Source organism: Phalacrocorax aristotelis, chromosome 23 (assembly GCF_949628215.1).
Source record: "Phalacrocorax aristotelis chromosome 23, bGulAri2.1, whole genome shotgun sequence".
Lineage (NCBI taxonomy): Eukaryota > Metazoa > Chordata > Aves > Suliformes > Phalacrocoracidae > Phalacrocorax > Phalacrocorax aristotelis.
The window spans coordinates 2,246,466-2,273,619 of NC_134298.1; the positions used below are offsets into that span (position 1 = coordinate 2,246,466).

The 27,154-nt window shown below is 45.8% G+C and overlaps 1 protein-coding gene across 4 annotated transcripts; it reads right to left on the reverse strand.

The window, feature by feature from the left end:
* Window positions 1-912: 912 nt before the first annotated feature.
* On the reverse strand, window positions 913-27,005 carry MAP3K14 (mitogen-activated protein kinase kinase kinase 14). Of its 4 annotated transcripts, none has more exons than XM_075116633.1 (16): window positions 26,882-27,005; window positions 19,137-19,409; window positions 18,501-18,570; window positions 16,454-16,664; window positions 15,718-16,326; window positions 14,599-14,736; window positions 12,235-12,364; window positions 11,420-11,551; window positions 10,953-11,057; window positions 10,087-10,250; window positions 9,559-9,709; window positions 8,596-8,946; window positions 7,242-7,348; window positions 5,764-5,908; window positions 5,093-5,193; window positions 913-4,212 (listed from the first exon to the last, which is right to left on the reverse strand). In XM_075116633.1, exons 2-16 carry the CDS (start codon window positions 19,387-19,389, stop codon window positions 4,048-4,050), a joined length of 2,832 nt encoding a protein of 943 aa, XP_074972734.1. In that variant the 5' UTR covers window positions 19,390-19,409; window positions 26,882-27,005; the 3' UTR covers window positions 913-4,047. The 4 variants fall into 4 exon arrangements, with proteins under 4 accessions (XP_074972734.1, XP_074972736.1, XP_074972733.1 ...); XM_075116635.1 differs by having other exon boundaries at window positions 26,878-26,895; XM_075116632.1 differs by lacking the exon at window positions 26,882-27,005 and adding an exon at window positions 26,434-26,526.
* Window positions 27,006-27,154: the final 149 nt, after the last annotated feature.

Genomic DNA, 27,154 nt, shown 5'->3' on the forward strand with positions numbered 1-27,154 from the left:
AAGGGGCAGTCCCACTTCTTACTACACAAGTGTCCCTGAGGAAGAGGCTACCAGGCCCCAGGCACCCGCACAGACACACACCTACCACTGCTGGGCTGCCTGGGGGAGGAGGGCACAGCTTCTGCCGCCCCCCCACAGGGGAGCAGGCGGCTCGGGGAGAGGCTGGGCCAGCACAGAGGTCCAAGGCAAAGGCTCAACACAAGCTCCTTTATGCTGCTTGTGAAGTAGTGCTGGGCTGTCCTCAGAGCCAAGAGGCGGTATCTTTACAGGGAAGTCTAGTCCACAAAATGAGGTGGGGGTTTTGTTGGAACTGACCTGACCTCTGTGTTCACGGTACGAACACAGGTACGTGGTAGCAGCCCCCAACTTCAGCTGGGGTTTGTGTTTCAAGATATCCCACCTGACTTGCTCGCTGGCCATGGCACCAGCACACCTCTAGGCCACTGCGCTGATATAACAAACACACCAAAGCGGGGACAAACAGCTCCTGCACCACGAGCGAGCACAAGCACTTGCTGAAAGGCGTGGGCGAGGCGGCGGCGCTCTGCCTGCCTGACCTGGCGCCTCTGGAGCCCAGACCTACTTTTGCACTGGCGAGGGCAAGACTCAGCAGCTCCCAGTACAGCAAATCCCCTGCCTGCGAAGGGACAGGAGGAGGAAAAGGAACTATCTGCTTGGAAATAGAGATGCCAGTATATTTAGCAAAGTCCATGCTCAGATCCATCAGTTATCGCTGCTTCTTCAGACCCAGGAATGAATTCTCCCCACATCCCCCCAAAACTAGGGTAATACATAGCAGAGTTCATCCAGACCTGGTTTCCCTTCTTGAAAACGTGTAATCCAGCACCATTGTCTTGTTCTCTGGGACAACGCATCAAACCACTAGCAATGAGAAAGCAGAGTCTTTTTTTTCCAGCTTTATTTTTTTTCCCTGTGAAAATGCAGGTCAAAATGTTAATTTCAGGAAATCACAGTTTTATAAAGTGTCATTCATTCAATACAAGCTAGTCATTCCATTGCCTTCACCCACGCCAGTACTGCCCATCCCAGAGACGTTACCAGCTTCACGTTGCTTTGCCAACGGTGGTTTTTCCAGACTTTGGGAAGGAGCTACATGAGAAGAGCCATCTGTGTTTATCACTCCTACTGCTATTTGTCCTCCCTCCCCTGAACTGGGGTTCTGGCCTGAAGACGAGTTATGTTATTATACACAGCCAAATTTTAATGTCGATAACAAAAAGCTTTCCTGACATTCTCTTCTGTTGGTATTGCACAGCCAGCCTTGATCTGGAAGCTGGACTTCTTACGCCTGTCACAGCAATCATGAACAGCCAAATTAAGAGGAAACAGACCTGGCAGCAGGACAGAGTCAAGAAGATCCCAAGCTGGTAGGCAGCAAAAACATGAAAACCCTGAAGACACTCCTGAGAGCAGAACCACATTCCAGGACAGTAAGAAAGCACCAGTGGTTTGTGGTATTAGCCGAAGCGTCCTTCCCATCTGGCAGGGACTGCTGATGCCACAGCCCCCTTGTCTGGCCAGCTGTCCCACAGAAGATTTGTTAGGTGGAAATCTGCAGCCTCACTTTCTCACCTGAGGTGGCAGCGAAATAGGACTGAAGGTTTTGGACAAAACGAACAGGATGGAGATACTGGCTAATGCTGGTGTGAGAGTGCAGAACACGGGCATCTCCATCTACCCAACAAAGACGTTCTGGGCCGCAAGGGTTTACTGCCTTTCACCCATTCATGTAGGTGGCCTGAGATTAACGTTAATGCTATAGATGAAGTGTAAAGCTCAGAAGTCCTGCAAACAAGAGGGCTGCTGCATCCTGCCCTACTGCTCGGCAGAACTTGAGTCTAACACCAACGTACAAAACCATACACCTGTACATCGAAGCATTTTGCAGACAACAGTGAAAGCCACGAGATGCTGCCTTTGGGAAGGGAACAGACCATGCTTTCGTATTGACACATCACCAACAGTGATGTGTCAGTATGACACATCACCAACAGACTCTTCTTAGAAACAACCAACAGGTTTTTCTCCTCCCCCCTCAGAGGAAGCCTAGGAAAGGTGCCAGGCGTGGGGAGATTGATTGGTGCACTCAGTATGTGCTTGGGAGCTCCCAGGAAGGCATTTGGATGCTTCTTGCTCCAGAGCCTACGAGTCTTAGTCGTTTATGGCGTCTGAAGAAAACAAAAATCGAGTCAACCTACCCATTCCCCCCACTCCTTCCTGGAAGAGATGTGCGTAATGTGTTAATTGTTTACTAAAAAGACTCTTAATGTGGCATTTCATCTATAATTAGGTGTCTATTTTGGACAATGTATTAAGTGCTTTAGAACAAAAAGTGCTATAAAAACTATACTCATAGCGGTGACAGGTTTAATTTTTCTTCAAGAGTTCCACTTTTTTATTGCATCACAGCTTTAGTTTTCTGATTAGGGATGTCACTGCCTAGTGTATCAAAGCCAGCTGATGGTCTGGGAGACCAAAGGGAAAGAGTATCTGTTGCTTAAGGAGCACTGGTCCTCAAAAAAAGGTGGCCCAGAGTACAACCTTTCCCAGCTATTTTCTAAGTGAACTTCACCCAAGAAAACTGCAAACATTCCTGCCCCATTGCATCCCCCAGAATCAGCCCGGATCTGGCAGGGCCTACCTTGCCTTTTGGGAGCTGTTCCTCCACTCAGCCTGGATATAGATAGCCCCTGCCGAGAGGCCGCTGTAGCTAGAGCACACTGGAAGAGCCGCAGCACATCATCAGATGACCATGATTTCCAGACGTGCAAGGACTTTGAGCAGTCCTGACCAAGTACACTCATAGCTTACACCTCCCTCTGGCTTTGTTCTGGGTTATAGAAGGGCTGACAACACCTGCCCATCTGAATTTGATCCATGCAGTTTCAGTATACTCCAAACAATTCACAAATCAGTAAAAGAAAAAAGTTCAAAGCTTAAGGCACTATGGGCCCAGCTGCCCATCCCACTCTTTTAACACGTTTTGACGTAAGGGGAGCGGTACGAAGCCTCGTGCCAGTCCGTAAGTGCTGGTGAAGACAGGCTGAGCTCACACACCACGCAGAACTGGGGCGCTGATCTCCAGCGGAGGGGCCGAGCGGCCGGCTGGATCGACAGCTGGGAGCGAGAGTTTATAAACCCTGCAGCAAAATTCAGAGCTTGTCTGAGCTGACTGAGCCGCTGGTCCTTCAGTCCTTCTCCCTCCAGGGGGAGCTGCCTGGACGGGACAGTTCATGTGAAAAGTCCCAAGCCAGCGGTGGAAACAGGATGGAGGAGTACAAGCCCTTCACCCTGCCCACCAAGGAACACCCTCCTCCTGCCCCACCTGCCAGACAACGTTGGCACCAACACCACCAGCTCCTAAGTCAGGGAGGAGACCTGATGATGAGAGCTGCAAGCAAAGCTCTTTCTGGGAACAAAGTTCTTTTCTGATTCAAGAAGGAAGTGTCTGCGGGGAAGGGTGGGAGGTGAAACCAAGAACCCAGCTAATTACTGCTGTCGATTTTCCCCATGCAAAAGGCTTGAGGTAGAGATGATGCTACCCAAAGCCTACAGAAACGTTAAGTTTTTCCTCCAGCTAGAAGGAAGTTAGCCAGCTCCCCTCGGCGCAAACAACCACAGCTGCACTGAAGATACCCAACCTCCTCCTCTGGGCAAGCCCAGCAACTACCGGCTTCACTCGGAGGCTGAGCCCCAGGAGTTCTCATCCAATCCCCCGATTCTCCCGAAAAGCACAATCGCATTCCTCTGAAAACCAGGAATTTCCACCCACCATTCGCAAGCTCAACCTAACACTCGCACCCAAAACAAGTAATTCCCACTGTTCTGGGGAACATCTAAGCTCAGGACATGTCTTGGAACTGGATCAGAACAGACAACAGAAGTGAGGCCCGAGAGCAGTGAGCTGCTATCCTATGTCAGCACAAAACACCAGCAACTGTACTTGGTGCTCCATGGCAGGGGTGGTTGGAAGCTTTTGCAATTCCTTCTTTCAACAAGGTAAAAACCTCCAAAACTGGAACAGCTTCATGGCCTGTTCTCCAGTTGACCATGTTTGACTCGCCATGTCCAGCTGACGCTGCAGTCAGGGGCAAGGGTGCACTGCAGATCAATACCAGAGTCGGGGACCTCCATGTCGTAGTGAACTGGTTGGCCTTCTTTAGTAACCAGACTGAAAGCAGGGACTGGTATCTGTGAAGCAGAACAAACAGATCTAAGTGGCACTTAAGTCTCTTTCAGAACACAATATCCCTCTACCAAACCCAGCAAATAGCTTCCCAACCCAAAAAAAGCTCCTGGAGAGAGGCTTGTGCTCAGCAGAGACGTCCTAACCTTCTCTCATAAGAAAGTATCTCAGAAACAGAACTAGGTAGCAGCGACCCTGCTGCCGAACTGCCTCACCCACGTTTTTGACCATTGCTGGTGGCACCTGACCTGCCTGCGTTTGGGCACCGTGAATTCCGCTGCAGGCTAGTGATATTTTGCTTTGTGGTGTCCAAGAGAACGAAGTACGCCAGAGCCAACACCACAAACATTTTCTGGACTCCTGCAACCTCTTTGTTTAGAGAGGATCACCACATTTTACACTCTGATTAGTCACAGTCCCACAAACACGCAGGAGTTTCTTTTAGGGACTGCCAAAGAGGCCCACAGAGAGGGTCATTGGAGTCTGCCAATATCTCCTCCAACCTAACAAATTAGAAGCAACGCGGCCCATTTCCCTTAGCTGATATTACTGCTCTTGATGAAAAAGTCATACAGTGATTCTTCTTTAGGGAGAGGGGAAAGAATTTAATTTTACAGTCGAGGAGAAGGATTTTTAAGCTGCAGCACAGGTACTTTCTAAGATGGAGACCCCTATGGTCCCTATGACAATTAGCAAGGGCTTATCATACAGAGAACATCTTCTGGTATCACACTCGTAACAGCAGCACTGAAGTGCTGAATGTGTCATTAGGATCCTTCAATGGACTCCTGGGTGACTGGTTTTTAAGGCATTATGAGGCTGCATTATGGAAGGAACTGCTTCTCAGACAAAATGCCATACTTAGCTCCCAGCTTTGCGTCTCACCTGGCTGCTTATCCCCGTGGCAATGTCTCCCACCTTTGTCCTGTGGAAATCCCTGATGTGTAAATTTTCTCCACTTAGCAACTGGATCTGGATTTTCACTCCTGAAACGCGCGAGAGAAGTCATTAACTTCTGCTGTAGGCATAATGACTTCACAGTCCAGCACAGAAAAAATGACTAGCAAGGCACATACATCAGAAGAACTCGTTTTTGTCATTAAGCATTTAATTTATGAGGTCTTTCGCTGAGCATGGAAGCTTGCTGAAGACAACAATCACTCACAGAGCAGAGCTGGATTTAGCAAGAAAGCGGCTGAAGAGATGCGTTGATTTGCACAACATGCCCTCAAAATTACTTTGTAGACATTTATGGTTATAAAGCATATATTCTTGCACATAGCAGTTACATGAGGCAAGGCATACAAAGCTGAACCAGACTCTGTGCGTTCAGGAACTTCTCTGGCTTTTACTAGACTATACAGGCTTGAGTGCCTTCCACCCACCTACGACCAGAGCACCCGGCCTCTGGACAACCCACGTGGCTTTTAGGAGGGTCTGTGCTGACACAGCCACTGAAGGATACGAAGAGCTCAAAGACTCCGTATCCCAGACCCTCTAGATAACTGAGAAATTATACCTGACCATTTATCCAAACTTCAGAAATTCAGACTCACCGTTGAAATAGCTGGGTGTGTCTGTGTGCCGACTGCGGTTCAGCAGGTTGTTCCAACTGAAGCTCTGTCCATCTGTCTGGCTGTTCCAGGAATGAATCCCAGAGCTCATGGTGTCCCTCAAGCTATGAGAAGCCTTCATGGAGTTCTGCAGAAGTAAGCACAAGTTTGTCAAAGGCTCCTAAAGAAAACGAGCTTGTATGAGACGAACATTAAAATAACCTCAGGAAGAAAAAAGTAGAAATCCACAGGGATCGAGGCTGGGCCTTGAGTTACTCAACATTTGCCTGCCATCCAGAAAAGGGGGCAAATAGCAATGTGACAATTTGCAGACATAGTACGTTATTCTCAATAGTCAAATCAATAATTGGCTGAAGAGCTGGATGAGGAAAAAAAGGGTTTTATTGTACTCAGTGACAGGAGAATAAAGCATCAGATAAAATTCTAGTGTCAATAAGTGACAGGTAACACCCAGGAAAAACAAGTTACGTGTACATAAACAACTACGGACTCTACATTGCTGTACTGCTTGGAAGAGTCACTATCTTAGAGTCATAGAAGGTCAATCTGACAACATCAGCAGAGTGGTAAGTATCAGTCAAAAGTCAAGTTAAATGTTAGGGTTAGATATTGGCGGGGGGCGGGGAAGCAGAGTCACATCCCACGCTGCACACCATGCTGCGTCAACAGCTGAACTACCGTACAGAACTCTGCTCAATCCTCCTCAGAAAGCATTAGAAGGCTGAGAAGAAGAACAGAAATAGGAAACAAAGACAATCACAGTCAGAAATTACTCCTGTAGATGGCAGGCTACACAATTTTGGACACTATGTCTTTGAAAACAGTGATTGAAGGGCAAACATCCTTCCCTGGTTCAACAAGGCTATTCAGTGTTGCCCACTGGTATTCCCTACCTTATGAACACCAGCGACAGAGCAAACAAAATTAATTAAAATTAGTATTTAAGTAACTTAGACTATGTGAAGTCATTAATGTGACTGGCCTAGAAGTTCTTCATGGAGAACAGATCCATATGCTGGGAAGGAATATCTGTTCTTCTGGTCTTTCCCTAAACATCCCTTTAGTGGCCACTGCCAGGAAGATGACCCGGGGCTGCAGAGTCCAACCTGGTACAGCTCCTACACTCATCACTGCTTCTTCAGTTCCTTTCTTCTGCATAGAGAGGGCCAAGGCCACTGAGATTTTCCATATCCACACACCTGATGCTCACTGGGAGAGCAGCTGGAGGAAGGGGATCCACGCTGGAGTAAGGTAAAGAACAACTACAACCCTGAACACCCCACTGTCCAGGAACAAAGATTTCTTCCCAAGGTACTGTCCAGCAAACTGAGCGTCAAAAAAGCAGCAACAAACATGACAAACTCCAATGCCCACTGGTCACAGCTTCTAGTTTCCCAGAGGCGGTTACCCTGCCACCCCCCAGACCCACACTAACACGGCTAGCATCCATTCACACTCACCTTCTCACTGGCGTCTGACACGAACGGGCTGTCGATGCTGAGACATGAAAGCATTTGTTCTTGCTCTTCCAGCGAGTAAGGCTGTGAAAGGCTGTTCAAAAACAGTTCTGCAAGCAAATAGGAAGAGAAGGAAGACATTTCCAGTGACTCCTTTCATGTCTCGCCGCTCTAAGCAGTTACTGCAATTAATACCCAAAGCTGCTTCAGCATTATCTCATGAATAGAGATATTAGTGCCCACAAAACACATGACATGCAATTCCTCTGCTAAGTAGAAGCTACAGCCACCACTGTGAAAATAGGGAAACTGAGCCAGAAAGGACAGTTGAACTGTGCAACGATATGCAAAATGCCAGAGACAGGACTGGCACCCAGAATTTCCCAGTTCTTGCCTATTATGTCACCTACCAGTCTTCACACTAGAACCATCCACATCATACCCAGGGAAAGGTCAAACTTGTGTACTCCACTCTTGCAGTAACTTGCACTGAGAGTGCAAGTTATACCTTTTGCTTGTCCAAAACAAATTTTGTTTATTTTTATAAACATAAACATATTGGACAATTTATATTGTCCAGACCTGACAGGGCTGCTGAAGATCCAAAGCCATTTGAGAAGAGAGCTGGCACTCAGCAACCCCTAAAATGCCAGTCCTCAGTTCCGTGACAAGTTACATTTCAAGACATCTTTTTTCCTAGCTTGAAGTTTTCAATTCATTTACAAAGACTAGAAAATATGGGATTAAAAAAAGCGATAGGTTGAGTTACACTGGGACAATGGTACTGGACTGTTACTTCACTGATTTTCACACTGACCTTACTGCTGGTGTTCAGATTCCAGATTGCTGCTGGTTAGCAAATTCAATGGCTGGTGGCTACAGGTTTTCCAATGCCCAAAACGAACCAGTTACAGACTGCTTTTAACTACACTGCTTCGTTTGACATCTATCATCCAATAGGCTTATGCCTTTATTAAAAGAATTATGTTCAAAAACCTAAAATCTCAGCTGAAGTTGGAACTGCAGACACTGTTTCTACAGTGCACACAGCACAAGTCTGGAAGTGGCTGTTTTCTGAGAGGTTCCTGCACCTCTTGCAAAAGTTCACTCCACTGGTCAGAGAGTGGAAGGAAACCCTGACCACTACCTTTGTGGCATATTTAATTGGTTAAGAACTACTAGTTTTGGTAATTTCAAGGAAGGCTGAGCAATTCGTATAATGCGAGAGGAACTATGAGCAAAATGACATCCAAGCTCAAAAACCAGAAGTGACTATCAAGAGGCCAAAAGTAAGCAGCTGTGTTTTTATCATGCTCTCAAGCAAAAAGCTGAGTCCCCTACAAAGCACACGGCTTACCGATTTCCAGCTGCTGAAGCTCTTGTTCTGAAATGGTTGTTGCTCTCTCCACGTGGCTGCAGCTCTTCAGGGGGAGAGGAGTTGAGGAGAGAGGTGGAGGATCCCAGGTCTCAGACAACTCCTTGCACACGTTCCAAGGGCTTCCCTCAACCTCCTCTGTTTGCTCCAGCGACGGTGGTTGTAGGACTGGGCTCGCACAAGAAACTTTGACTGCCAATTTTGGCTCAGAACCAGTCTCAGAAACTGGACTCACTGTGGGGGACAGGGACGTCTGTGGATTGTTTTCTTTGTTCAAAGATAAATGCCTAGGCTCTCTGTATTCGCCTTTCCAGGGGCTTGTCACACCTCCCACTATAACAAAAAGAATACAAACATCAAGAAAAAAAAGGGGTAAAGTTTTCCTTCACAATAAGAGTTTCTGAACTGTTTCTTTCTGTAAAATGCCCAGCTTCTTCAAAAGATGAAACCAGATCACCTCTACAAATTCTCGCTATATTACAGAACCTTTCAGCAGGATTAAGGTGAAATAAATTATGGATAGTCTTATAGGCAAGACTGGACCACAAGTATGAGTTACAGCTGAGGATGCAATAAACCCCTGCTTTCAGTTTTGCTGCACACCAGGCTCTAGCTCACTAGATGCAGTTGATAACTTCAGCTGAATACAAGCCCAGCCACAGTACAGACCTTAATAAACCTACATAAAAAGCACAACATCACCTACTTCAAGCAGAGGAGAAAGAACATGTGACAGCACACAGGAAATTTTAATTTATTTGGGCGAGAAACACCCAGCTGCAGGCAAAAGCTATCAACCCAAAAATACACAGCAATGCTGAAGCCTGTGCAAACGATATGCTGAACAGTAAAACATACTGATATTTCCCATAGGGCCACTCTGACATAACTAGCAACCGGCCGCTTCACCAGTGCGGATAAGCTTTGGATACAGGACATTTCTACCTTCTTCAAGTGCAACACTGGTCTTCGTTTTCAGCTCAGACGCAGATGCTCTCTGAACAGGCTCTTTCTCCAGACCCATTTTAATAATCTCAGCAGTGAGAGGGTTGCAGGAAGGTGGAATTTCCCTCAGAGGAGGTGGCTCTTTAGCTATCTGTGTAACAAACAGGAAGTGAAAGAGGTTAGACCAGAGGGCTTCATTTGATTTCAGAAAGGTTCTTCCCACTCTGAGAGCATTTCCAACTGAAATTACAGCATTAAATGAGACCTGAGCAGCAATTTTATTACAGGTGAATGGCTAAAAAGTCACGCCCAAGCCATGAGCAGGATACGAAAGAAACAGCCCTAGCACGTGTAAGACACAGCAGTCAGAGGCGTAAGAAACGATCAGCTTCCAAAGCAAGGCTGGCACCAGCGTAAATGCCCAGCTGGCTCTCAGCCAGCCTTCCTGACATGACTGCTCTCTCACTAGGTATGATGAGATTTCGCAGGCTTACGTAACTTTTACTGGTGATATGCTGGTTCGCTTACCTTCAGGCAGAGCGGGTGGTTGTAATACTGGGTCCAAGGGTGGCACCCATTAAGCATGTGCAGCATCATACAACAACTGCTCCAGACATCCACTTTGGAGTCACAACGCTTTCCCATCACCACCTCCGGAGCCATGTGAGTCTCTGTGCCAGGCACATAGTTTCCTAAAACCATTCAAATGAAAACTCACTGCATTTAAACTAGACGATTGTTTCAGTGCAACTGCTGGGAAGCCTCCTCATCTTTTCAGTTGAAGTGAGAAACAAGTCACCTTGATCCAAAAAGCAGCACTGTGTGCTCTGACAAGCTGTCCAAAGGCCTCCATATCAGTCTCATCCCTTACACACAGAATGGGTATTAAACTCCCCTTCCCAACAAATCTGGGAGGCAAAACATGACGCTCTGTTGGCGAGCTTGGCGTTAGAAAACGTATCCTTCTCTTTCAACAGCTGCATTAGGAAGTGCTGCAAAGTTTAACTGCCCAAAAGTCAGTGAGGAATTGTGCTTTGGTGGAGGTCAGGATTCTTCCCCAGCTGTTCAGTGAGGTTACATGACAAGTCAAGAGTTAGATTTTTAAGTTTCAGTGTGGTTTCTTGCAGAGCCAACACACTGAATAAAGTACCCTGACATAGGCTTACAAAAAAATACAGCAGCCTTCTAGACTGGGAGATAAGGACCACCTTCCAACCTGAAGTTCACTTTAGGTGTTAGTGGGATACATCACAGTAATACCAATAAATGTGACACTATGAGCAACGTTAAGTCTGGAAAATACAGTTGCTTGCAAATTAGCCACATGTAAATGTTCAATAAGAAAAAATGAGTCAGTAGGGCGATTCTTCAGAATCGCAGCAGAAAACCCTTACCTGTGACCAAGCACTTTCCCAGGCCATCTGGATGAAGGTGCGCAGAGTGACCGAAGTCACACAGAAGAGCCCTGCTTCCATCATCAGACAAGAGCACATTTTCCGCTGCCAATGAGAAGTTTTTAATTAGTCAGTCTCCTTTGTATTATGGTCACTGAGATGGGGAAAAAAGTCAAAAGCCCACAGAACTACAGTTTTTTGGGCCCAAACCAAGGTCTGTTACTCCTGTGGAGTGTCACTGGCTTAAGCAGGTACACAACTATAATTATTTCTACTTATAAGCTACCAATTATCCGCCCTGAGATTCCTCTACCCCAGTGGCAGGGTAGCCTGGGCAAACAGCCCGTCAGACTCACCCAAGGACAGAAAGAGATGACAAATATGATATGCCACTCTAACTTCATCTCCAAGCAGTTTGCCTCTTGTAAGGAAAAAGGAAGAACAAGGTATGTTAAGTACCATCCTACCTTTTACATCTCCATGGAGAATGTTTTGAGCATGAAGATACTCCAAGCCCTCTAACGCCTGGCCCAAATAGCTGAGGGCTCTGTCCTCTGGCAGGCAGCCACTCTGTTTAATTAGCTGACCTAGTGAGCCACCTAGAAAGGAATCCAGAGAGTCCATGTTAGCTTATCTTTAAATTCTTCCCAGCATCATCAGTACTCCTTGTTGTTTCTCATGAAGAAATGAGAACTGCCAGGTCTGACAGCCCTTATCTTCCGCACATGGATCTGTTCCTTTTGTTTATTCCGAGACTTCTTACTGCCCACAGAAGCTGACCTCTTTCATGAAGCCTTTTGCTCAGTGTTAGTTTAATGGTGTTGTTTTGTATCAAAAGCAACTACTCTGTGAACACATCAGACATTTCTAGGCGCTACTGAGCACCAGCTGATTCTTCACAGGCTGTGTTTTCTATGGTCCTGGCTAGAAAGAGAGCATCAGGCAACGGAAGCATCTAGGTTTGCGTCTAGTACCCCCTGTTCCAGTACAACGTGCTTTACATGGTGCCATGCAAGCAAAAAACAGCATCAGCTGTGTGTTTTAGTGAGAATTTGCAGCTGCTCTTCAAGAGATACACATCTTGAACTTGATCAGGGCAGGACTGGAAACCAGCAGGGGTTACACATGCCTATCCCAACCCACTCAGGAATTAACGCTAGGAACACTCTGGATACAGCAAAGAATTAGCAGATTTAAAACTGGGGCAGGAGGAAGAGGTGATCAGCGTCCACTGCATTCAACAGTTACAATGGTGCTTCCATTGTGGTTGTTCCCTTCTCACCCTCCATCAGCTTCATGAAGATGGTCACCCAAGGTCCTTCCTTCACAGCTCCATACAAGGGGACAACTTTAGGACTTGTTATTGCAGCACACGTTGTTAACTCCTCCGCACGGAAGTGTTCAACTTGTACCTAGAGAAACAAAGAAGAAGCACTGAAAATTTTGTGACAAATCCTGACAGAATGCTTGGGTCGCAGTGTCCCGCATTGTTTAACAGCAGAGGCACAAGGGTGACCTTCATTAACAGAAATCAGTGGGTACAGCAACAAGTGGGACCACTTAGAACGGTGAGAGTCCCTAAATCCTCCATGTCTGAGTAAAGTGAAGATTTGTCAAAAAGATGCCAGGTTGCAATACCTCCGGCTCATAGCTGGGTTCTGGTAATCTTCAGGAGGAAGGTAATTTCTGTCTCAGTTAAAAAGATAATACTGGCAATTCAAGCGTTCTGCTTTCAAGAAAGAGGAAGAAAAGTTAAGGATGATGTAGTTGGCAAAAATAAAACTCCCCCAAAACAAGAGGGAATATGAAATATGGCCACAAGCAGTGATCTACACTTTCACCTTTTTAGGTGGTACTCAGCCCGCGCAGAAAAATGATTAAAGAAAAACTCTATTCACTAAGTTGGGCCAAACAAAATAAACGAAGAATTTGCTAAAGACCAGAAGGAAAACATGAGTCATGAAGATTCTGGTGGGAAAAGGATGTATCAGGTTTCTTCACAGTCAGCAATCCAGCTAGAGTTAGTTTTGAGTCTGAGTTTGCCCAAGAGTTTGGAGAGCAGGTGCTTACAACGCCAAGTACGGGGAATGAGGGTCAGGTAGGCCCCTTCTAACACAGGCAGAGAGCAGCAATGGAAGACAGTTATTGATGTAAAACCAAATACATCACAGCTGATGTACTCAGCTTGCACAGTAGTGGTGCAAATGTTTGGTCTGAGAAGATGCGTTTCTGATTTATAGAAGCATCCTTTGAAATTCTCCAATAATTTGGAAAAAAAAATGACATTTTGAAAGACACCAGCTTCTCCTACTCTCTTGTCTTCCTTTTCAGCACAACCACTCCTCCTTCCTGAAAACATACCCCACTGGTAACAGCTATTTCTCCCCTAAGGCTGTGTATTTGCAAAGTTGATGATAAATTTAAGTAGTCACATATTGCCAGAAAACAAGCTGCTGATGTTGCCACAAAATTCCATATCTAAAACGTGAGGATGCAGAATAGGAAATAATTTTCATTTTTAAGCATAAATTTTTGCTTAAATTAATAATTCAGCAATAATGAATTCGTTCAAAAAGGAATTTATTCATGTAAAGCATAAATACATGCTTTAAATATATTTGTTTTATACAGCTGACAAATGAAAGGGTTAAAAAACTGGACACGCTGGCTTAGTCTTGCCACTTACATCTTTCCACAGGCAATATGTCAAGTTGAGACCAACATAAACAAGAAAAAGCAAACATTTTACATTGAAAAATGCATGTTCCAATAACGCTTTTTGCATATAATATTTTTGTACTCAAGACAAAACGCTACCCCCACGCTTTTTGAAGTTTTCTATTGGAGTAATGTGAGAAACATCAGTTCACAGAGGTGAGGAAACTATTCAAGTGTTAAGTTCAAACGAAACAGTTTACATTCTCATCATCCACTTGCATTATCACTCTGCCTTCACCTCTGAGGCCCCCCCCCACGGCTGCCTACAAATCAATACCCTGATTCAAGTTACATTCCACACGCTTCACACATCGCATGACAAGGGCATATCTCGGTGTGCAACAGATTATTATGCCAATTTCTGGAAAAATACACATCCTTTGCTGCACCTGTAACAGAACCACCTCATTACAGTGTGCCAGTATTGTTTATGACACTCAGTGAACAGCCGAGAGCTCTCTCCATTTTGAGTGCCTACTGGCTGCCGTGGTTTTTTCCTGCCTTATTCCTTTCCAACAGGGAAACACCTGCCATGTCACTGTTTACACTGGACATGCTTTAAGATAAGAATAGTTAGATAAGCAGACAACTCACACAGCCATTCCTCCTCTGCAGTCACTAGGAACAGTCTTTCTGAAACCTTTACTTTGTCAGCCTGTCTCAGCACAAAACCCAAGATCCCTGTAGCACACTGTGAAGGCCAAATGAACCTATTTCTGGTGGCTAAGCTTGACCCCTGTGCACATACGGGTTCTCCGTCTGCTTCTTCTCTCCATGCCATCGCCTTGAAGTTTTCCCCTGGACACGGCTACAGCAGCATTTCACCGTGACTGCACAATAAGGTACCTACAGCCCATGGCAGCTGGAAGACTTTTTCTCCATACTCCTCCTTGCATGAGAAACCCCTACCTTTCTCACACACAATTACCTTTTTGGCAGCACACTGAAATCCCGTCTGTTTGTCTTCTATTTTGTATACTTCTCCAAAAGAGCCAATGCCCAAAGAACCGTGACACTTGGTCCAATGAACCTCTTCTCGGTACTCATAATCCACTGGCTTTAGTTTCTGGAAGTTAAAATGAGAAAACAGGATGAAGAAAGGAATACTTAACTGTTGAGCTCCACAGACAGAGACCAACATTTTCAGAAAAACCACAATGATTGATACTGCTGCACCTCTCTGAAAATCCCTGCACAAAACTACTACTGTCACAGGCTTGAGCTGAAATGATACGGAGGACCTGCATGATTTCTGTGGGCTCTGCTTGATCTGAATGGATGCACCCCTTTGTTGTAAAGAAAGGCCACCAGTATTTGGATAGCTTTGGACCTCCAAACTGTTCCCTTCTCATGCAGGACATAACTACAAAGCTAAATCCTACAAACAAAACAAGATTCACATGACTAAACGCAGACATCTACGTGTGAGCTAAACCTTTTTTACAGTCAGTAGCCTGAGATTGTGCCTTAGGTCTCAGTGTAAACATATTCAGGCAGGTAAGTGACACCCTGAACTCCGCCGACAATACTGACAGGGTCACACTGATTCCAGTGAAGAGTCCTCTAAGAGGAGTTTAAGGTGGCAGGAGCGAACTAAATTCAGAAGAAATGAATCATGCCTCTAAGATTTACATGGATTTGCTGCGCCCAAGCCCTGCGTTTGCCAAGACACAACAGGCGAGTTGTTGGCTTACTACCAGAAGCAGCAGACATGCTTTTTGCACCTTCACAATCTACACGACCCTGGTTTCTATCTGCGTCACAGTCCAAGTCATCTATAGCCAATAAAATATTGCAGCCTGTTCACCTGAATTGACTGTGTTCTTTCACAGACAAACAGAGAAGACATGTTTGAAGACCGACTAAGCACAGAAATGCTTCTCATAGACAAGCACGCATATTTTGTGAATGAGCGAACAAATTTGAGCCACCAATCTAAGACTGGGCTTTATATCCATATCTGCACATGGATGCAGATTCTCTCTCTTCTGAAGCACAGGAGAAACTCTGCCTTCCATGACACTAATGTGTAGGGTCAGAAGATCACCTCATTAAGTAGCACGCCTTCATTTTCATCTGCTTCATGAAATTGTTCCTTCGGGTCCAGACCACCTCCTCTCCACGTCTTGGCTAGGCTGGCTAAATTCTGTGGTTCACCGAGACTCACACTCCCCTTCAAGGCATCCACCAAGTACTCTTCCACAGAAATCTTGTCCAAACTGGTTTTCATGGACTGGTTGACGCATTTGGGAAAACTATATTCTAAGTTTAGGCCAGATAAGCGATGCTCACTGTCTTGATAGTTGAGATTGCCATGGAAGTACGACTCCAGAGCATTACATTTCATGGCGTGGAGAGGACTGTCCAGATGTGGGAAATGAGGGGGTATTATGTTGTAGGGAAAAGGATGGAGCGTTTCGGGCTGTGGAACACTGTCCCTGTGATAGTGCCGCTTCCAAACATGATTAAGGCACTGAATAGGGCTTATCAACTTGTGCAGTTCTGTTTTGTATTGGCTCCTTGGTGAATGGAGTTTGCCCATGGACAGAACTTTTTCGGGTTTCTCAAACAGCAGCGGATCACAGACCAAGTCCTTGTTAAGTTCTGAAACCCAAAAACTGTTCCTGTAAAGAGTATTTTGGTGTGATTCATCCTCCTGGAAAATAAAACCAAACAAACCAGCTGAGCAGGAACCTCAGTATAGCCACCCAAAACTCAACCAAGAATTGTTAGGAGTTTGCAGGGGTCTCAACAGTGCAAAAGGAAGGCTTAAGGATTCTCACCTGGACGGGAATTGGGGTGCAGCTCTCTTGCTCTGGAGTTCTGGGACCTCGCCTGCCAGTGGCCACTGTTTGTATTTTCAGCTTGGATCTTTTCTTGTGACGTTTCTTTTTTGCCTTACCACGATGCCTCCCCCTCCAACAGGTGGGTGCCATCTTCCCCTCCGTTGCATGGGCCACATTGTTAGGGATTTGATCGAGACTGTCTGACCGGCTATTGGAAACCAAAATGCATGAAGTCTCTTAGATCTGACGGTGAAAGCACACCTCCAGTTAACAATTATGACCAACAGAACAAGAACGAGAATTAGCAATCCTGCCTCCTGAGATTTAATGAATAGAGAATGATAACATCACTTCTTGTCTTCTAATATGTAGCATATATCAAGGCACAGCAGTCTGTCTGGCATTGTGAGAAAGAAATGTGGGGGGATGTGGGGGAAGCAAAGTATTAAGCCTCCCAGTATTTGCAAATTCTGCAAGGAACAGCAAGACTAGATGCAAATTAGAGGGAAAAACACTAGTCTCCAGGTTGCTTTGAGACAGTTTGTGTCTATGATTTATAGTGAACACAGAGATTATAAATGCAACCTATTTTAAAAATTGGTTAAAATTAATAAAAGTGCTCATAATATAAAACCCTGCTATATTTGAAAGAAAAATAGGCTTTGCACCAAAGAAAAGGGACGACTAAGTGCTCTCAATGAAACAGCTTCAAAAAGCCAAAATGTTCTGGCGTGTAAAGCTCAATCAATATGATTTCTAGGAAGGCACATATACATGGAACAGCACTGGCCAGCGCACCAACTGGGCGCGGTACAAGTAGACACAACTCTCAGGAGGAACATTTGCCCACAGTTATTCAATACCAATCACAGTAGTTAGATTTTTTTTTTTAAATCAAGTTGGGAGAGAAAACAGGGTATTTGATCTTCAAAGGAAGAAATCACAATCGTTCTGTTGATCCATGCAGTATATCATCTGCCTTAGCTGAACAGCGATGCAGTTCACAGCCAGCATTGCTCTCTCCATCTTTTCCTGCTGTTCCAGCGCACCACCAAGTGCTATGAGATCCAATAAGTAGAGTTCTAGCTGATGGCATTACAACATTGCCTTGAACCCGAACATATAGCTGGCGTGCATTCCACATAAAACCCCTGAGAAATGGGTCACTCTGCATTTCTTCAGTTGGTTCATGGGACAACGCCATAAAGTCAGTGGGCAATGTCAAACCATGTACACCACAACGCCAGAGTCAGTGTCTGAAAGCTGCCAGAAAACAGGCAGCACCTAATTCTATATCCCAGTCACCCACTTCAGAGAGCGCTGGAGCTGCTTAATAAAGCTTCAGTGCTTTATAAAGCTCCAGTATCACCCCATCAGGGCACATATTCTTCATGAAGAAAAAGCGTCTCACTCCCAGATTACTTCAGAAAAGCAAGTCCCAGGCATCCATTTTTCCATCCCTTTACCACTTTCAGCTTCTCTTCACAACTCTATTTCTGTTGCTGATGCTGTCATTAAGTACAGGTTCTACTCTCATCCCCTTTTGTTTACCCTCCCCCGAAACGAAGAGGCTCCTTTTTCTCATGACTGCTTCTATAGCAGCCTAAGTTTCCCCCAACTTTTCAAAGGGGATGGTGTAACATGGTTTCAAAAGCATCAGGACAGTTCAGTTAAAAAAAAGACTGAAAACTTCCCCTTGGATCGTTCTACCTCAAGCCCATGAACCTCAAAAAACAACTGAGTCATTTCAAAACAAATTTGACAACCCAGAAATAGAGGCAGAAGACAATCAACAGGCATTGACAATAAGACAATGCAAGGTGCTTTGGGTGGTTTTTGCTTAAACTTCTATTTATTTCTAACACAAAAAGGTTTTGAGGAAGATGGGGAAAGACACGCTCTTCCTGACCCTCAGACAGAAAAGCTAATTCAAACAGGAGTGCTTTTGGAAAATTATCATAAGCACACAGAGCCAGGGTGATTTGGAACAAGCCAGCACACACACTACAGTGAAGGTGGGTATTCACATTAAGGGGTCTCTCACCTGTAACGCTTACTATGAGCAATAAAGGATCTCTCTGATAAAGTGGGGCTGAACTCCTGACTGTTTTCACCTGTGTGAAAGAAAACAGAATCATCATGTCTTCAATATCAGGCAAAGTCTCTCCTGGTAACAGCCGGACTAAGAAACAACTCTACCGATTTGCTAAACCAAGCAGTGATCAGACAAATCACCACAGCCGTGCCACATCACCCACGCTATGTTCTTCCTCCCCCAGCATTAGACAGCTTCCCAGCACTGCGATCTCCTGATCCCCCAGCCCCTTCCCACCTGACAGCTCTATTTTGTTTTCCCTCTCTTTTCCCCTGTTTTAAAACACCTTTCAGAAGTCAGCCAAGAACAGATGACCCAGCAGGACACAGATTTATAGTCAAAGCAGTGAGGTGCAATGGCCACATGCTGTTCTGTTATTTATGCTTTATTCAGTGGATGCTGCCACATTATTCTGAGATTTCATGAGCTTCCTAAATAGAGACTGGGCTGTGTCACCAACTCCACCCCGCTCAGGATTACAAATAGATTTCAGCTCAGCTCTCCAGGAGTGCAAAGTGAGTGAAATCTCATACTGCATTACACATTCCTTTTTCTCAATGAAGAGCAGACCGCCCTGCTACTTACATTCTGCTTGGGCAATAATAGAAATTGATGCACAGCCTCCTTCTGTTTCTTCTTTTGCTGTTCCTTTGGTGATTACATCATTCAGGATTTTCCACTGACTGTGAAAGATGACCTTCTTTGAGTCTTCTACTTTGCAAACACTGCTCTGCTTTTCGCTAACTGTCTCATTCAGCCCCTTGGTAGCTGTGAGCTCCTTCTTGTGCTTCACGGCTGGATCAGGAGCTCCTTGGCATGTAATTCCCATCACTGCCATTTCACAGGTTCAGGGAGTCACTGAGTAAGAATAAAAAAAAAACAAACACAAAGCAAAACACTTGTCAAAATACTTAACTTTACAGGCAGAAGCAGCCTCAAGTACATGAGAAACAGGAGGCTGCTGAAGGTATCACAATACTAAATAATTTAAACGAAATCAAAGTCCTACCCAACCTCTCAGCATGGAGCTGAAAAAGAACCCAAGACTGCCAGCTCTCCATCCCTGACTTGTACCACTGAAGACCTGAATAATCGATGTTATTCTCAGTACTAAAAATATGAGACCACACAGGTTTCACAGGGAAATTTTTTTTTCATGCCATATTCCTTTAGCTTAAATACAAACCATGAAACCATATAGAAAAGGGAACTCTTGTATCACTAAACAGGAAGAATATTCACCCCCGCCAAAAAAAAAAAAAAAGAGAAGACATGAAAGATTTTCTCCTAGAGTGCACCTAGGGGAAATTACATTGTGCTCTCATACCACGTAAAACGGCTATAAAATCCTGCTAATTGCTTGCTTTCTTGTACTCAGTCACCCTCAAATCCATTTCTCATTTTAACTTCCAATGAAACAAGGCTAGACAATCAGCCTGCCCATACACAAGTCCTCTCTCGCACACCTTCCTTCCCCTTAATCACCGATCACTTCTGAAATACTCAGTCAAGCCTGACAAAAGTAGAGCTCTTACGGTGTATCGGATTAATGCAAGTTGGTGTTGGAGAGAGGACAGCGATGGTGCTGGAAAAGACGATCCCCTCCGCTTGGCAGCAGCTGGCGAGTCAATCAGCACGGGCTGCTAGCTGACCAGCTAGTAAATGGACTTCCAAACAAGTCCCAGCACATGCCAAATCTTGGCCAATTGGCAGTGCAGAAGAAGGTGGAAGGGAGCCAGGGGTGGAAAGGGAGAAGCACAAAGAAGTATGGAAGCAAGGCACTGCGGGACAGGACAGGGGTATATTGTGGGGTGGAAGTCAGGAGCACGGAGAGTTAGAGGTTCCCTACAACCACACTGAACACAAGCCCACAGGAAATAATGGCTTTGGTTTAGCCCCTGATCCCCTCGCCTTGGATTCCGGAGATGTTAAAACAGTTGTTTTCTTTTAAACCAGAAGATGCTCTGTTGCCCCTTAAACCATAGAGGTCAGCTCCTCATGCCAGCCCTCTCACAGCTCAAGTGCAAAATCTTAAAATGATCATTTCCATCATTAAACAATCCATGAAGATTCAGAAACCTTAGCAAGCATGTACAGTTGTTGCATACCGTGAGCCCAGTACAAGACGAGGAGGAGGGATGTTTGATCGGAGGCCAGCAAAACCAAGACCTCAGAACTATTACAGGAGGCTCATCAGTCTGAATCTGCACCAGGGATTTTCTTTTCTTTTTTTCTTTCCTTTCCTTTCCACCCCTCTGAACAGCTGCCTGGGGCAACAGGACACTTGATCTCAGAGGCTCCTGGCAACACAGAGACCAATCAGGAAAATGACAGAACTAGTGGGTGCTGTGCCTAAAGGGCCACCAAAAAAAGGGGAAGGGAGCCGCCTGAGAGCCAAGTGCATGAACCTCGGTGTGATGTGTAAATGAGTCACCTAACAACCTGGCAGGTATACAAGGAAAGTCAACAATGACCACATTCAGCGGCTAAACAGAGAACAGCTGCTGTGCAAAAGAAGTGCTGATGACAGTATCCCACTCATTACGCCCGTCGCGCTCCCTCTCCTCTAAAGAAATTATGTCAAATCTCAGTGCTGTAAAATAATCCCTTGGAACAGCAGAAAGAGAGCCTGCCAGATGACTAACCCAAGCCACCAGTGACCAAACTGACAAGTTCAGAGCTATTTTTATACTCACTCTCTCCCGATTTGCATTAACTCTGTCTCTCCTTGCCCTCCCCTCACCTTCAAGGACCTTCAAGGTCTGCAGCACGAACCCGTCCCCAAAAATATGTAATTCTATAAGTCACTCCTCAGCTTAGTTAAAAGACAAGAGAGGGAAGGGAGAAGCAAAATTGCAAGTCCTTGTCGCCCTCTGAAATGGAAATGAATTACAAGGAAACATTACTTAGATTAAAGTCAAAGCACATACCTCACTTGCCGACTAAAAAAAAAAGAGGTAGCTATTGTAAGCAACGTCCTCTAACACAGCAGCCGCCAGCGCTCAGACGGATTAATGTGTGACTCAGGTCTACAAGGCTGTGTAGGCACAGAAGCTGCGAGCCCAGCCCAGTTTAACTGTTGCTGCACAACTTTCAGGTCCTTATAAAAATCAAAACCCCAACTATTTTTATGGTTCGTACAACAAAGCGTAGTTGGCAGAAGTTGTGATTAAAAAAACCTGATAAAATCAGAACTTTAATAATTTTTGAAGCATAACTTCTCTTGAAGCTCCATATTCAGAACTGAACAGGCTAGACTCATCTCTGTCCGCTTGGAGGGGGCGGCAATCCAGAGAGGCGTAAAGCATTCGTAAGCCCCATTAATTTGGATGTAGGTACTCGGTCTCTCAGGCCCAGGTCCCGTGCACAGCCCTTCTCAGGGAAGCTTGAGATAAAAGGGGAGCCTTGGGAGCAGTAAATGGGTACCTGAGGTTCCATGGCAAGACCAGTAAGAACAGGATTTGCCCACGAGACATGCTGGAGCTGCAGTTTCGGCTGCCGGTTTACTTGCTACCTCTCCAGGATGAGCACAGCTTCCTGTTAAGTTATGTACGTGCAACATGAGGAGCTTCAAGTTGCTGAGGTGGAGGGTGGTTGTTTCATACCCCAGACTGCTTCTCTGGTTTTCACAACCTCCTCTCCCTCATCCAAGTCACTTAGATTCAACTGTTAATTCTTGATTTCAATATCCCTGACTTCCTTCTGTAGACGTGTGTATGGGCTCATTATTTTCAAGGAAGAAAGGGGAAGTCGGGTAATGATGCAGTAGATAAAAGTGAATAGTACACCCCTAACCCACAAAGGGCCTTTTGCCAGCAGTGTTAAAGACTGCTTGCTCCTTATCTTCACTAAGGTTTTACACTCCCCTCTGGTTAACTAATGTTAGTTCTCACTGCTGTAAAAAAGAAAGTGTGTTTTTACAGAATGAAAGCCAAAGGCAGTATCAGTTGCGCTGTAGAGGCACTGGTCTAATGGCAGTGGCAACTCCTCCCTCAAGTAATGTTTGTGCTCCTGTGAGAAACTAATATACTGTATAAGGTCACCCAAGACTCGTAGGGAGTCAGAATTAAGGAGACATTCAAAAATTATTAATATAAGAAAGAACCATGTGCTTTCTGCTTCTTTAAAACCTCCTCCCTCCACCCTTTTCTAAACAAGTCCCTGTTCACCCTCTTCAGCTCTCAACTGGGAGCTATTTGTAGCAGGGACCTTAAAAGAACATTTCCGTGTTTCATGAAGTTACTATGTATATAGAAAGACAGACTCATAGCTGGAAAAAAGTAATGCAAATACCTCTCCAGCACTAAAACACTCTGCAGCACACCACAACACGGCGTCCTGAGTGGTCTGCCTGGGTCAAACCTCCCTTGCCAATGGCTTTTTGGAGAATTTCAGTTAACATTTTGTGGAGTAGCCCATAGGTTTGGTGAAAAAGACCTGGGAAAGAGTTTTAAAATGTACATAAAACTTCAGAAGTCAGCTTCAAAGTATGCAGATTTCTCCTCCTAGTCTGAGTGCGAATGTTCAGCAGCAGTTTCACATTGACATTTAGTTTAAGAAAAAAAAAAAGAAAAGAAAAAAATCGTGTTGTCTCAGTGAGGTTTCCCACTTCCTTATTGAGAAGAGTTTTATGAACAATGCATTAACTCAGGTTAGCCTTCTCTTTTGCAGCTGCTACTGGTTTATTAAAACAACACAACTAGTATTTTAGCCATGTTGCTTTGCTGACCACCACAATGAAGTGACAGCTGGGAAGAGCCAGGAATTTATGCATCACTAGAGGAGAGAATATCAACTGAGAAGAAGAACATACACCTTTTGGGGACCTTCCAGTCCTAACGACTGCCAGTAGGTATTCGAGAAAGTGCCAAGTCTGCAGCCAAAAGAACCTATCCAGAGTATCAGCTACAAAATTCATCATACAAAGACATCAAACCATGTCAAAAAACACAAGTTTCACCAAGGTGGAGGGTGGGGAGATGACACTTGTTGAAAAAATTAATCACACCAAGGATCTGGTCTGGGGCCCACAGAGTAAATATTTACATACAACCCTTTCAAACCCCAGGCACCGCTTCCCTTTGTCCCTGCCTCCTCGCTGTTGTCTTTCTCTGCTTGGATGCCATCGATGAGCTTCCTTGCCTGCCCATGTTTCAGATGGAACTGAAATTCAGATGGTTCCGTTTTCGGCCGTGTCAGTTTAAGGCACACTATTGTGGCATGGGCCTGGGGTGGTTATTTAAACAAGCTCAGTGCTGTCAGCAAGGAGAAGTTTCAGTTTGTGTCAGAAGGGACTTAAAAAAAAAAGTTATAGCACTCACACACCCCTACCTTACAACACACTTAATGCCATTTTAACTTAACATGTTTGAGAGAAAAAAAAGACTTCCCTTGAGTATCTAAGAGTTCCAAAGTAAAAATAAATAGAATGCCTGACTGATTAAAATACTGGCGAGTCAGATCACCAGTTGCTATTCCCGGATGCTCATTGCCTTCACCTCCTCTTCTTTAACCAGTGTTATCCATTCGTCCGTACAAGGGGCTCCTGGCCGATCTTGCCCGGTTCCCCTCGGTCCCTCACGCATTGCCAAGTCCTGCTGTACGCAGGTTTACCTGAAGATCACCAGGTAAAACCGAACCTTCTACCTAAACCACCACAGAACTGCCTGCTTGAAGGATTTCATTATCAGCCGTATGTTCATGAGTAAATTATGTTGCAAATGATAATAAATATGTAAACATATTCTTTCAAGTGGTTTGATAATTGCTTACTGTAAACATCAGGATAATGAGCTTCAACTGTCTTTTTAGTTGCCAGACATTAGTACAGTGGAATAGCTTGGTTACAAAGTCTGTAGGAAAATATTTGACTGGGTTTAACCATCAGCAGAATTTCCCAATGTATCCAAACACACCTATCTTCATTTCCTCAAGTACAAGCCTGAGTACAACTCACCCCTCAACAATTCTTTTCATGTTGTCGAACAAAGATACGAATAACACCATTTGCCCAGAGTTTATAAACATCACCACAACCCCATTCATTCACAGGGGCTAATTTTTCCAAACTGCTTTGCAAACAAGCGTAACAGAGAGAATCAGAACAAACTTCAGCCTGACAAAGTTTTGCTTTCCAGCCTGGCTTAGCTGTTCCCACGCAGGCTTTCAGGACACTGCTTAACGACATCCTGATTTGTAAGATCCACTTGTGGAGTGAAGCCATTTCCTAAATTATAACAAGACGATATAAAAAAGCACCTGAATGGACAACTTCCAACTACAACCACAAACACACATTAAACTCAGTTCTGCCCAAGCAGGCAGGAGCAAGGTTTCACCAGTTATTACTACACGTCACTTTGCAGCTTGAAAGTCATAGAATCGTTAAGGTTGGAAAAGATCTCTAGAACCATTGAGTCCAACCACCAATTTTCAATCATATTTATAAAATGCCATGTGAGGGTACAAGAAAGCAGTAAGGCTGAAATACTAGGCAAAACCAACAGTTTAGTTAAATTTAGTATAGATAAATTCAGCTAACATAGAAATGCTTCTATGATTGGTCCCGCAAATTCAGTTATGATTATTTTATACTATAGAGATATGAACTGATCAGAGTAGTTTCTAACTGCCCATCCTGAGCAAACTCTCATGAGACAAACTCTCTTACTGACTGCAGAAGAGAACCGCCTTTTAGACAAGATGAGGTCCTTCAAGGCCCGAGGCCCTGATGCCACTAAACTGTGACCAGCAAAGCCCAGTTTGCTACAGATTGAAGTCCCACATGTCTAGCCCTCACAGGCCTCCTTCTGGTCCCCCCATGCATCCTTCCTGATCTGCCTTCCCCAGCACTTCCAGAGCCTTTCCTAACTCAGGTCTTTTACTCTGAGCCAGCTGCTCTTCTGGGAAATTGGAGTTTTTTCTGTCTTGCAGACCTCTATCCCTCTGTCTCCAGTGACAGATTTGACTGACACTTGCCAGCAAACTTCAAAAGTCAAAGGAAGGAAAAGTTAAAAGGAAAAGGAAAGTTAAAGAGACAGCATGATCACATTTGCTCCATCCTGTTAGCAGCCAGAGTAATAATTATGCACCACATCACTCTTACAACAAAAGCTCAGCTCTACCTTCTCATGTTTAACACTGAAATAAGATTCAGGACAGACAGCGGCCACATTCATTAACTCCAGCAACGCTGGATCAGGTCCCTAAAACCCTTCGTGTTTTATAGTCGTTACATGTCTGTGTGTTATACTCCTCCTTCACAGCATGCTCTACAAAGATTCACTCTCTTATAGCAGTTAAAATTTAATAGTTAATAGCAAATGACTCACTCTGAAGGAATCTCATGGCCGTGCCAATAACAGATTATAACTTAGTTAAAATGCAATAAAGCAGCGCACTACAGACACATATTTCAAAGCCCAATTCGGTTATTCTTATCACTAATGTCACAGCAAAGAAGGTGCAAGTTATTACTCATAAAAGAGTTCAGAAAGCCAGCTGAAAAAGAAATTTAGACGTTGTTTATGGATGCTAGTTTCAGATTGCTGCTTTACATGTGCAAAGCACTGAACACATGTTTCTAATGTAACCGATTAAAGTAGACAGGAAGCATCTGAGATCAACCACAGCAGCAGCTTATTAATCAGCAAAGAAGCATTTTAACCTTTTGCCAGAAAAAAAAAAAGCAACCTCTCGTCAAAGAGGAGCACTGCAGCTAAATGTGAGAGGCGAGCAGACAGGCAGTTTAACTGAACTTCAGATCTTATTCAGCTGTATATTTTGATTAGCTGATCTCAGGCCTGCCTCCTCCTCCCCGCTCCGGGGCCAGGGGCGGCTCTGCAAAGCAGCGCCCAACGACACCCAAAGCCCGCGGCTTCACCTCTTCTCTGCGGCGGGCGCTCCGGGGCGGGCGGGAACGGGGCGCTCAGCAGCCAAGGAGAGGAGCTTCCGAGCAGCAAGGTGACATCTAGGCTTTAAAGAACACCGGAGCGGGAGCCTCAGCGCTCCGTTGGGGGGCGGGCGGGCGGGCGGCTGCAGCGCTCCCCGCAGGAGCCCGGTACTCGGGAGGCACCGCTCAGACCGGTGCTGCCGGGCCCCTCCCACGGCGGGCACGGCACGGCCCGGCCGGGGCCAGGCTCCCTCCGCGCCGAGACTGGGCAGCGACCGGGGGGCTCCCTCACACCCTCCTCCCGGCGGCGGGCTCCCCCGGGCCCTACCGGGCCGGCGCCCTCCCGCCGTTCCCCGGCCCTCCCGCCTCCTGGGTCCCGCCCCGCGGCGGTAGCCGGGCGCAGACCCGCTCCGCGCCCCCCCCGAGCGGCCGCACCTACCGGCACGGCGCGGCACAGCCCGGTACGGCCCGGCCCGGCACGGCACGGCGCGGCGCAGACCCTCAGGCCTCCTCAGCGGCGCACCGCTCACTGACAGGCGGCGGCCGGCGCTGGCCCCGCCCCCCACCGCCCCGCAGCCAATCGCTGCCCCGCCCCGCCGCATGACGACGCTTTGCTCCCGCCCACATCAGCCCCGCCCCGCCCCGCCGCCCGCGCGCGCCCAACCAGCGCCCGGCCACGCTCCGCCCCGCCGCGCCGGCTCCCCCGGGCGCG

Excerpts from the sequence above, each read along its gene's own strand:
- MAP3K14 (XM_075116633.1), bottom strand. The coding sequence starts at position 19,389 with ATGGCAGTGATGGGAATTACATGCCAAGGAGCTCCTGATCCAGCCGTG. Across the intron at positions 18,571-19,136 it reads TATTATTGCCCAAGCAGAAT|GTGAAAACAGTCAGGAGTTC; the intron begins GTAAGTAGCAGG and ends TCTTTCACACAG. Across the intron at positions 9,710-10,086 it reads ACCACCCGCTCTGCCTGAAG|ATAGCTAAAGAGCCACCTCC; the intron begins GTAAGCGAACCA and ends TTTGTTACACAG.